Source organism: Gobio gobio (assembly GCF_949357685.1).
Source record: "Gobio gobio genome assembly, chromosome: 25".
NCBI classification, from domain to species: domain Eukaryota; kingdom Metazoa; phylum Chordata; class Actinopteri; order Cypriniformes; family Gobionidae; genus Gobio; species Gobio gobio.
Window position 1 is genome coordinate 36,506,396 of NC_137121.1, and position 13,171 is coordinate 36,519,566.

Sequence of the window (13,171 nt, forward strand, 5' to 3'; positions counted from 1 at the left end):
CCATTCTTTGTGTATTGTTGTTTGGAGTGCTTTTACAATACACAAACATACACATATAGTGGCCAGCTAAACAAATGTACACACACTATACATCGCATGCTCCATTGATCAATACGTGATCATGTTTGGGCTACTTGATGGGCGTAGGCAAAAACAGACATTTGAAGCAGTCAAACCTGCGGTTCCAACGTTGGGACCTTTATCGTTGGGACCGCTCCATCCTTCAGTATTAGGCGATCTGAAAATCCGTCGTCGAACTGGGCCTTGTTTATAAAACAATCGGCACCGAAATGCAGGGAACAGACATAAATATTTGCGCAACTCAGTTGCTGATCCGGAAAAGCAAATTCCATCTGTACGAGCCAGCGCTCTGATGGGCGTAGCCTATTGCTTTCACGTGCTCTCTCTCTCGCGCGCGCGCGCTCTTCCGGTAGAATTGTCCGTACGGCCCATACAAGGAAATTCCGCCCTGTTGACGTCAAGCGGACCCATGATCGAAAAAAACTTTCCGAAACTTATGACTAACAGGAAGTACTAATTTTGGCAAAGAAATACTCCCATCAAACGTCCACCTTAGCTTATGAAACGGTGCCCATGTTTAGCATGGGAATCCAAGTCTTTAACAGTGCAAAAATATCAGTATGCATGAAACAGCATTTCACCCCCCCTTTAAATATGATCATGCTTTTAATCAGCAAAGTTCAAAAACGCATGCATTAAGTTATAGTTTATTGCTGCGTCATCCACTAATTTCAAATGAACATGGATTGCATCCGTTTAACACTCATATGCAACAGAACAAAGATACATATGACATTTAACAGTTTCCAGGTACAGAAATAAAGTAAACAAATATAAAATAACACGGCATATTCTTCACTGTATAAAATAAATACATATTAATCCTTATGAAAGTTACAAAAGTTGTTTAGTCAAGAGAAGTGAGCGATATTTTTGTCTTTTTTAAAAACGCAGACAAAAGCGTTTTTTCCTTTTTTATTCGAAATATTCACAAACTTGTCATCAACTCCCTGATATTCAGATTCTCAAATATGTGTAAGTGAACGTGTTTTTGTCATTTAAAACCCTTTATAATGATCATGTGAGCTGTTCTGTAATGAGTTAGTTTGCGCCTTGGAGAATCCAATCTGTCGGATTTACATCACATAAATTCATCCTCGTCTCACGAAATACATGAAAGTAAGTGACCGGTGAACTGGGCGAAGAATAGAGTAAACATAATAGCTACTTACACAATGTGTATCTGATATGAATACAAATTTTGGTAACACTTTAGAATAATGGTCATTAGTTAACATTAGTTAACTACATTAGTTAACTTTAACTAATAATGAACTCCACTTATAAAGCGTTTATTAATCTTTGTTAATGTTAATTTCAATATTTACAAATGCATTATTAAAATCTTGTTAACATTAGTTAATGCACTGTGAATTAACATGAACAAACCATGAACAGCTGGATTTATATCAACTAACGTTAACAAAGATGAACAAATACAGTAACAAATGTACTGCTCATGGTTAGTTCATGTTAGTTAATACATTAACTAATGTTAACTAATGACCATTATTCTAAAGTGTTACCCAAATTTGTACTGTGAATGGACTGTTATTGCCGCTTCCATAGACATCAGTGTGTATTTTACAAACTATAAATGTATTGTTTTGCTAGTACTTGTATGTACTTAAAATGTCTGAAAGCTAAAATAAACCTTATGTGGTTGAAAACACTGAATAGTTGTGATATATGATAAGCATTGAGTGTGTCCGTCTCCCAAAGCGTGAACGCAGAGTTGATCACGTGATGCACTGACCGCTCTAATCACACCGGTGTGATCATAAATATGCATACGTATTAGGGCTGTCAAAAGATGAATCGCGATCAATCGCATCCAAAATAAAAGTTTGTGTTTACATAATATATGTGTGTGTACTCTGTTAATTATTATTTATATATAAATACACACACATTCATGTATATTTTTAAGAAATATTTGCATGTATATACATTTATATAATCTATAATATATATAAATATAAATGTTATATAAATAAAAATAATATGTTTTTCTTAAATATATACATGCTTGTGTGTGTATTTATATATAAATAATAATTAACAGAGTACACACACACATATGTTATGTAAACACAAACTTTTATTTTGGATGCGATTAATCGCGATTCATCTTTTGACAGCCCTAATACGTATATGAATATAACTATGGGTGTGATCGTACCCGTCAAAGGGATAATCCTGGATTATGTAAGAGACATTAATACACCATCGGTTTGTCATATTAGCCTTTTTCATGTGCAGATGGTTGTAAATTGATCAAAAATCGGCCGATAAATATCGGTGGCCGATACATCTGTGCATCTCTAGTAATAATAATAATATTTAAGTTTATTAAAAATGATACACTAAAATTGCTATCCTCTGTGTAAAGTTGAGTCAGTGGAATGAAGCATTTGTATGCCAGGAGAGAAGAGCGCACTTGATTATCATGAGGAGAAAACCACTGCGCTCTTATCAAAGCTCAACACATCTGGAGATCAGCATGGGCCTAATGTTCATCTGCAGGCCATCAGCAGAGCAAGAGAGATGAACGGCAGATCATATCTGATGGACAGATTACAGATGAAGACAGTCGCGTGAGTTTAAGTCAGATATCAGTCCTGCCTTTATTCCCAATGGATTTCTATTAACTCAGCAAAACTGGAAATTATCTACAAATGACGAGATCAGATGATGATACTCGTTTCCATGGATTACACTGAAGCATCCTTGGCACTTTAATATGGCATATCAATGTTATGTTTTGGTTTTTTTTAATCTGAGAAAACAAAATTGATTAAAAACATTATTGTTAAATAGTTGGAGGCTAATTTGCGATGCATCAAACCATTAAGAAACGCTAAACTTAATGGAAGTGTCCCACTCAGATGCAATAAAACAGCCAAATAAGAGGTTTTATTCTAGATTTGCGCAGTTATAAATCACCTACAGCTTCTGGAGAAGACAAAGGCCTTTTACTGCGCTTGGGTGTAATATCGTCCCGGGCTCTTCCTGTCAACATTATGCAGAGCTGTGCAACCTTGAACAATTTCCCAGCATCCCATATGAGACTGCAAGCAATTAAAACGATACCATCTTCACAGCCTCATAACCAATAAATAAAGTAACAGCACTGTTTTGTGTTAAGTTCACTAATATCTGAGGGTTCAGGAACGGGAGAGAGAGGAACATCGACACCCGGACAAGAAATGGGCTTGTGCTAAGTTAAGCATCTGTATTTAATAAAGAGAGAAAATAATTACAGATAACAACAATTATTATAATAATACTAAAAAGGCATAATTAAAAAGCACATATAATTTGATAACACTGTTAAATGTGACCCCAAAATGTATATAGATTTATTAGATTTTTCATATTGTACATTATAATGTCTTGATTCCTAAATTAACTTGCAGATTTTTAATTTTTAGTGCTTAATGATAATATAATAATATACTTAATATAATATAATACATAATACAATATAATTAATATAATATAATAAAATATGATTAATATAATATAATATAGTATAGTATACTTTAATATATTATAATATAATATATTATAATAATTATATTTTATTATGTAATAATATAATATAATATAATATTATATTATATTATATTACATCATAAAATATGATCAATATAATATAATATATAACACATAATAAAATATAATTCATATAAAAAAATAAAATATCATTAATATAATATAATATAGTATAATATAATATCATATATTATAATATATTATATTATATTATTATATTACATACTAAAATATAATTAATATAATATAATATAATATAATATAATATAATTAATATAATATAATATAATATAATATAATACAATATAATATAATATAATATAAAATATTTAGCATAAGCAAATATATTATATTATATTGTATATTATATATTATATTATATTATATTATATTATATTATATTATATTATATTATATTATATTATATTATATTATATTGTATTAATGATATTATATTATGTAATATAATAATATAATGTATTATATTATCCTATATTATATTAATGATATTATATTATATTAATTATATTTTAGTATGTAATATAATAATATAATATAATATAAAATATAATATAATATACAATATAATATAATATATTTGCTTATGCTAAATATTTTATATTTATTATAATATATGCACACTATAAATGACATTATAATCTTAATGTCTACTTTAGAAATCCGTTAAAATCAAGAATAAAATCACTGGAATATTTGCGTAATGATTTGTGGTCTTGCAAGCACTGGTATTTCCTACAGGAAATGCAAATACAGTACATTTTTTATGTCATAAATGTCATAAATATTGTGCTACATGTTCAAAACTAATCAAGGTCTCATCAACAGACAAAAGGAAAAGTCCTCAAATTACCGAATCACACTTTCCATAGGAACAGCATGTCTTGCTCCATCACACTCGACTGACCGCTGGAGAAATGAGCGGTTCTGAGTTATGACTGGGTTGTGCGCATAAACTTCATACCCATCTCTTTAATACTTAATCAGCGCAGTTGAAATACTCAACACTACATCAAAATCTGCCTTCAGAGTTTTCAACCAAAATTAAAACAAAGACTACATCAAATGCATTGTGTGGCCTACAGCGTATCAGAAGCGGAAGGAAATGCTTCAGGTGCGAGACAGGCAGATACTTTATGATTTATGAGGATGTTGAATTTTATAGTTTGTCTCTGTAAGTGTATGTGACTCGCCTCTTCGGGCTAAAGCGGCAGAGAGTTGCCTACAGGAAGAGCTGCCCGCCTGATTTATGCGGCGCTGGGGTATATGAGCAGCGTTACGGCAGCGTGACACACACACACACACACACACACACACACACACACACACACACACACACACACACACACAAGGGTGATTCCTGCTCAAGAACCCAAAAACATGCTAGTGAAACTTTCTTGGATCTTCACCACCTTATCTCCAAAATCCACACGCGTAAAGCATGAAAATGAATTCTGTGTACACAACCCTTTATCAAACTCTATTGGAATTAGTTCATCAAGTCCACTGTGCCCTTCACATGAAGACAGCTAGTGGTGTGCTTTTGCTGCTTATGAACGAATGCTCATATTTATAATTTTATAATATAATGCTGAAAAAGTAGATGCTTAAAAACATAATCCTCACCGGTGTTGGGGGAAACACATTACAAGTAACTTGAGTTACGTAATAATATTACTTTTTCCAAGTAACTAGTAAAGTAACGCATTACTTTTCAAATTTACAACAAACTATCTGAGTTACTTTTTCACATTCATTTGACTGACAGCTCTCCTGCCCTCATGTTGAGAAAAATAAGTGCAAAGGTGTGTGTGTGTGTGTGTGTGTGTGTGAACATGAGGGTTATTGTAGTTCTAGACTAAATGTGAGCATTTATTTATCTCACTTGCACAATAAAGATTCTGTCCTCCTCAAAATGAATAAAATCAGTCAAATGCAAATCAGAGTACTATGCCAACCTCCAATAATTAAATGTTAATAAAAACAACTATTTTTATGCATAATCTACCTCTATATTTAATTGACCAATGTCTTGCTGCTGACCTTTGATGATGAAAATTACTAGACTTTTTGGTTTTTATTAGTAAAACTTTTTTCTCCTGCATTTTCCTCCATTATCCAGAGCTGCGCCCTCTAGTGTTCATGCGGGAATCTGCATCTTTACCTCAGCCTGGGGTATTTTATTATTTACATTTTGGTATGAAGACGTCTTTACCGTTGTACAAAGATATAACTTTTTTGTTATAAACAAAAACAAAAACAAGCCCAGACCAGGTGAGAAAAAGTAATGCAAAAGTAACATAACGCATTACTTTTCTTAAAAAGTAACTAAGTAACTCAGTTAGTTACTTTTTAAGGGAGTAACGCAATATTGTAATGCATTACTTTTCAAAGTAACTTTCCCCAACACTGCTCCTCACACTGCGTCAAGTGAAAGAGGGGGGCGTTAAATCTCTTGCTCTTACCATAGACTTGGTGAAGGGTCGTGCAAAGGTGAAGAGCAGGGTCATGAGCCACCAGCTGCGGTGGATGGAGGTGTACATCATGTTCCCAGGATGCAGTGCGTTACAGGTGACGCCGTAGGGAGACATGCGGCGGTGCAGCTCGTTGGAGAAGAGGATGTTGCAGAGTTTGGCACGGTTGTAGGCCAGCATTGACCAGTACTCCTTCTGCGGAGGGGAGAGCAGGCTCAGGTCCACCTTCCCACACGTGTCCACCAGATCAGTGAACCTTCAGAAACAAGAATGAGCAGCACTTATAAAAAAGCCACACACCTGTTTCAGTCAGACCCATTACCACAGGTCACAAACATCTGTGCTAAATATCTGTCGTTCTGAAGAGCTCCGTGAATTCAAGCCTGATACTAGTGTTGTCAAAAGTACCGACCGCGATACAAAGTCGGTACTGAAATTTAAAAAATGTGACGCTTTGAGCACTGTTGAGCTGTAATCATAAACTCCTCTGATTGGCCATTGTGCTCACGCGCTCATCGGATGTGTCTGTGATTGGCTACAATGATCAACGCACGGGAGCGTTTGAAAGTGTTTTGGAAAGAGCGGGAGCGTCTGAAAGTGTTTTGGAAAGAGCGGGAGCGTCTGAAAGTGTTTTGGAAAGAGCGGGAGCGTCTGAAAGTGTTTTGGAAAGAGCGGGAGCGTTTGAAAGTGTTTTGGAAAGAGCGGGAGCGTCTGAAAGTGTTTTGGAAAGAGCGGGAGCGTCTGAAAGTGTTTTGGAAAGAGCGGGAGCGTCTGAAAGCACAAGCAGACGTCGACCAGCGGACCGGTAGGCTGATAGACACCTGCATTCAAACGGTCCTGTGTGTGTCTGTGCAAGCGCTCTGTGAAAAGCGTCATTGACGTATATTTACGAATCATATCACAGAGACGTCAGAGCGAGCGGCAGACGTCAGAAGGACTGGCCGAGGTAAGGCTTCTCTCGCCGGGGTTAATGAGCGCTGAACATCCGGTGATCCACTGGAGCTCACAACTCCGAGAACGGCAGATAAAATTGTCAAATAGGCACTTTCTTTACAAATAAACCACAGATTTAATCTTTAAACAAGTACATTCTCACCTGAAAAAGTATTAAAACTCAAATTTGTGACACATTAACAGTAGTATTTTTAAATTACGCTGGGTTTCTCGTCCGCTATTGACACTTGCTGGTTGGTGCGAGCTGGTTGCTGGTTTTATACTCGTCCATATGGTACTATTAGTTATACATTTTATATTTTGCTAGCTACTGTTATGTTGTAAAGCTTAATATTTGAAACAGCCCAATACATTCGTTAAACATCTTACATTTGGGTATTTAAGATAGGTTGGAGGTTTTTTACGATGTTATTTAAGATGATTTTTTCTTTTCGTGAATATGAATACTTCTTAAATTTTATCTTAAAAACAATCATAAGAAAAAAGATAAGAACATTTTTAAGAAAAGTTTTTGGGAATATTCTTATATTTTTTCTTAAGTTGGAAAATAAGAAGAAATTGGCAGTTAAGAATAATTTTATTCTTAAGAATGTTTTGTGAATCCGGCCCCTGGTCTCTCTCGTCTACTTGTGATCCGTTTGACCAAAACGCATCTTAATACCAGGTGTAAACAGGGCCTTAATGTTTCAGCATACCAAGACATTTTGGACAATGCATTGTGGGAACAGTTTGGGGAAGGCCCTTTGACTGCTGGGGCTCAAAGCAAGGTCCATTAGGACATGGTTGGATGAGTTGACCTCAACCCTATCCAACACCTTAGGGATGAACTGGGACAGAGATTGCGAGCCAGGCCTTTTCAAAAATCAGTGACCTCAATAAATGCTGTGGATGAATGGGAAAAAAATTCCCAAAGAAACACTCCAAAATCTTGTGGAAAGCCTTCCCAGAAGAGTTGAAGCTGTTATAGCTGGATTTAATGTACTTATAATGAGATGTCATTACAGTCCCTGTATGTGCAATGGTCAGGTGTCCCACACCTTTAGTCCATTTACTGTATTTTGAGAAATGTCTCTTGACTACTTTTGTGTTTTGTCTTGTTTTCCTTTGCATCTTGATTTTATTGTTTTGCAACTAGTTTTGTTGTGTTTTGTTTGCAATTGTTTGACGTCTTGTTTTTTGTTTAGTTTTATTTACTTTCACTTGTTTTGTGCTTTGTCTTGATTAGTTTTGTGTTTTGTTCTGTGTGTGTGTCTTTTGTTTCTTGTTTTGTTTTGTTTTGTTTTGTTTCCTCTGTTGAAACAAAAGTCTACTGGCATTCTTCAAAATATATTTTTTCATGTTCCACAGAAGACAGACACCTTTAATTACAGGCTTGGAATGACAAGAACGGAAATAAATGAAAAGATATATAATATATGACTAAAGTTACGGGAATAACCTCCAGAATGTGAGCCGATGGAGAAATGAACTAAATGAGCTTTGGCAGGCCAGGTCTGGCTTAATGCAAATCAAAGCTACGACATGACGTTCTTTAATTGGCTCTGACTAAGCTGTTAAACGCCAGATGTTTGACAAGGCCCCTGAACACAAGGCGCTGTATTTTCTGGATGTGTCCTTGTGTGTGTGTAAACAACGGTCCCAAGAAACTGCCGTGAAATGAATTGTCCCTCCCCTAGTGCGGATCCGAGTGTGTGTTCTGCGCCCGCAATCGCATTCAGTGTTTACCTCTTAATTATGTGCTTTACATAACAACCAATCAAAACGTCACACTCACTGTATGACAAGCTCAGTGCGGCCCGTGTTGCTGTTTGACACGTTACATCTCTGCTTGGGTAAACGACAACATCTGTGGGCATCGCGCCGCTACCAACACTAAAGGTGTGAACCGTGGGAGTGGGAATCTAGCTAATTACAGGAATAGCTCACCCGAACATGTTTCTTTCCCAAAAAATGAAATGACCAGAGTCTGATCCATGCATAATAAATAATGTTTCAGGGTTTTATTTTATTTACTTTTTAACGAGCACCACACCTCGCATCTCTATTAAATGTCAAGTGCTGTGTGACACTGAAGACTATTTAAAGTGCTCTTATGTTAATTTCGATATTTCCTTTCATGCAGTGTAATAGAGATGTTTGAGAATGTAAAAGATCTGCAAAGTTTCAAATATCAAAGTCCATGTCGAATAAAGAGATTGTTTCCTAAAACAAAGAATCGATTCTGAACTACGTGAAAGAGTCATCAGTATTTCCAGTCTCACTTCCTGCTGAACCGACATAGGTCTGTAACAAATTTGCATAATGCCAATCCATGGTCTGGCTGCCTTTCATTGGCTGCCTGTGAACAATGTCTGACTTGCCCCGCCCTCACTCACTGTAGTTGTCGCTGAGACTGGAAGAGTTTGGTTGAGAAGCCATTTCTGCTGCCAAAACCGACATCATCGTTTCTGTTCATATCACTGTGTATCAAGTGCTGAGGAAGAGCTGAAATCCGGATATGCCAATGGACATTTGGTTTCCGACACAAGCTGTAAGTGGGCGACCAATCACAACAGACTGGGCCATCTGACCAATCAGTAGAGTAGACCAATCACAACAGACTGGGCCATCTGACCAATCAGTAGAGTAAACCAATCACAACAGACTGGGCCATCTGACCAATCAGTAGAGTAAACCAATCACAACAGACTGGGCCATCTGACCAATCAGTAGAGTAGACCAATCACAACAGACTGGGCCATCTGACCAATCAGTAGAGTAAACCAATCACAACAGACTGGGCCATCTGACCAATCAGTAGAGTAAACCAATCACAACAGACTGGACCATCTGACCAATCAGTAGAGTAAACCAATCACAACAGACTGGGCCATCTGACCAATCAGTAGAGTAAACCAATCACAACAGACTGGGCCATCTGACCAATCAGTAGAGTAAACCAATCACAACAGACTGGACCATCTGACCAATCAGTAGAGTAAACCAATCACAACAGACTGGGCCATCTGACCAATCAGTAGAGTAGACCAATCACAACAGACTGGGCCATCTGACCAATCAGTAGAGTAAACCAATCACAACAATCACAACAGACTGGACCGTCTGACCAATCAGTAGAGTAGACCAATCACAACAGACTGGGCCATCTGACCAATCAGTAGAGTAAACCAATCACAACAGACTGGGCCATCTGACCAATCAGTAGAGTAAACCAATCACAACAGACTGGGCCATCTGACCAATCAGTAGAGTAAACCAATCACAACAGACTGGACCATCTGACCAATCAGAGCAGAGTTGACCAATCACAACAGACTGGGTCATCTGACCAATCAGTAGAGTAGACCAATCACAACAGACTGGGTCATCTGACCAATCAATAGAGTAGACCAATCACAACAGACTGGGCCATCTGACCAATCAGTAGAGTAAACCAATCACAACAGACTGGGCCATCTGACCAATCAGTAGAGTAGACCAATCACAACAGACTGGGCCATCTGACCAATCAGTAGAGTAGACCAATCACAACAGACTGGGCCATCTGACCAATCAGTAGAGTAGACCAATCACAACAGACTGGGCCATCTGACCAATCAGTAGAGTAGACCAATCACAACAGACTGGGCCATCTGACCAATCAGTAGAGTAGACCAATCACAACAGACTGGGCCATCTGACCAATCAGAGCAGAGTAGACCAATCACAACAGACTGGACCATCTGACCAATCAGTAGAGTAAACCAATCACAACAAACACAACAGACTGGACCGTCTGACCAATCAGTAGAGTAAACCAATCACAACAGACTGGGTCATCTGACCAATCAGTAGAGTAGACCAATCACAAAAGACTGGGTCATCTGACCAATCAGTAGAGTAGACCAATCACAACAGACTGGGTCATCTGACCAATCAGTAGAGTAGACCAATCACAACAGACTGGGCCATCTGACCAATCAGTAGAGTAGACCAATCACAACAGACTGGGTCATCTGACCAATCAGTAGAGTAGACCAATCACAACAGACTGGGCCATCTGACCAATCAGTAGAGTAGACCAATCACAACAGACTGGGTCATCTGACCAATCAGTAGAGTAGACCAATCACAACAGACTGGGTCATCTGACCAATCAGTAGAGTAGACCAATCACAACAGATTGGACCATCTGACCAATCAGTAGAGTAGACCAATCACAACAATCACAACAGACTGGACCATCTGACCAATCAGTAGAGTAAACCAATCACAACAGACTGGACCATCTGACCAATCAGTAGAGTAAACCAATCACAACAAACTGGGCCATCTGACCAATCAGTAGAGTAGACCAATCACAACAAACTGGGCCATCTGACCAATCAGTAGAGTAGACCAATCACAACAGACTGGACCATCTGACCAATCAGTAGAGTAGACCAATCACAACAGACTGGGCCATCTGACCAATCAGTAGAGTAAACCAATCACAACAAACTGGGCCATCTGACCAATCAGTAGAGTAGACCAATCACAACAAACTGGGTCATCTGACCAATCAGTAGAGTAGACCAATCACAACAGACTGGGTCATCTGACCAATCAGTAGAGTAGACCAATCACAACAGACTGGGCCATCTGACCAATCAGTAGAGTAGACCAATCACAACAGACTGGGTCATCTGACCAATCAGTAGAGTAGACCAATCACAACAGACTGGGTCATCTGACCAATCAGTAGAGTAGACCAATCACAACAGACTGGGCCATCTGACCAATCAGTAGAGTAGACCAATCACAACAGACTGGGCCATCTGACCAATCAGTAGAGTAGACCAATCACAACAAACTGGACCGTCTGACCAATCAGTAGAGTAAACCAATCACAACAGACTGGACCGTCTGACCAATCAGTAGAGTAAACCAATCACAACAGACTGGGTCATCTGACCAATCAGTAGAGTAGACCAATCACAACAAACTGGGCCATCTGACCAATCAGTAGAGTAGACCAATCACAACAGACTGGGTCATCTGACCAATCAGTAGAGTAGACCAATCACAACAGACTGGGTCATCTGACCAATCAGTAGAGTAAACCAATCACAACAGACTGGGCCATCTGACCAATCAGTAGAGTAGACCAATCACAACAAACTGGGCCATCTGACCAATCAGTAGAGTAGACCAATCACAACAGACTGGGCCATCTGACCAATCAGTAGAGTAGACCAATCACAACAGACTGGACCATCTGACCAATCAGTAGAGTAAACCAATCACAACAAACACAACAGACTGGACCGTCTGACCAATCAGTAGAGTAAACCAATCACAACAGACTGGGTCATCTGACCAATCAGTAGAGTAGACCAATCACAAAAGACTGGGTCATCTGACCAATCAGTAGAGTAGACCAATCACAACAGACTGGGTCATCTGACCAATCAGTAGAGTAGACCAATCACAACAGACTGGGCCATCTGACCAATCAGTAGAGTAGATCAATCACAACAGACTGGGTCATCTGACCAATCAGTAGAGTAGACCAATCACAACAGACTGGGCCATCTGACCAATCAGTAGAGTAGACCAATCACAACAGACTGGGTCATCTGACCAATCAGTAGAGTAGACCAATCACAACAGACTGGGTCATCTGACCAATCAGTAGAGTAGACCAATCACAACAGACTGGGCCATCTGACCAATCAGTAGAGTAAACCAATCACAACAATCACAACAGACTGGACCGTCTGACCAATCAGTAGAGTAAACCAATCACAACAGACTGGGTCATCTGACCAATCAGTAGAGTAGACCAATCACAAAAGACTGGGTCATCTGACCAATCAGTAGAGTAGACCAATCACAACAGACTGGGTCATCTGACCAATCAGTAGAGTAGACCAATCACAACAGACTGGGCCATCTGACCAATCAGTAGAGTAGACCAATCACAACAGACTGGGTCATCTGACCAATCAGTAGAGTAGACCAATCACAACAGACTGGGCCATCTGACCAATCAGTAGAGTAGACCAATCACAACAGACTGGGTCATCTGACCAATCAGTAGAGTAGACCAATCACAACAGACTGGG

General features: G+C 38.3%; 1 protein-coding gene across 3 annotated transcripts in view; it reads right to left on the reverse strand.

The window, feature by feature from the left end:
* wwox (WW domain containing oxidoreductase) overlaps window positions 1-13,171 on the reverse strand; it is a 377,066-nt gene that overhangs the window by 213,269 nt on the left and 150,626 nt on the right. For all 3 annotated transcript variants that reach the window (XM_079809852.1, XM_079809853.1, XM_079809854.1), the window contains exon 8: window positions 6,123-6,387. In XM_079809852.1, coding sequence (XP_079665978.1) covers window positions 6,123-6,387 — 265 coding nt within the window. The remainder of the gene's footprint in view (window positions 1-6,122; window positions 6,388-13,171) is intronic.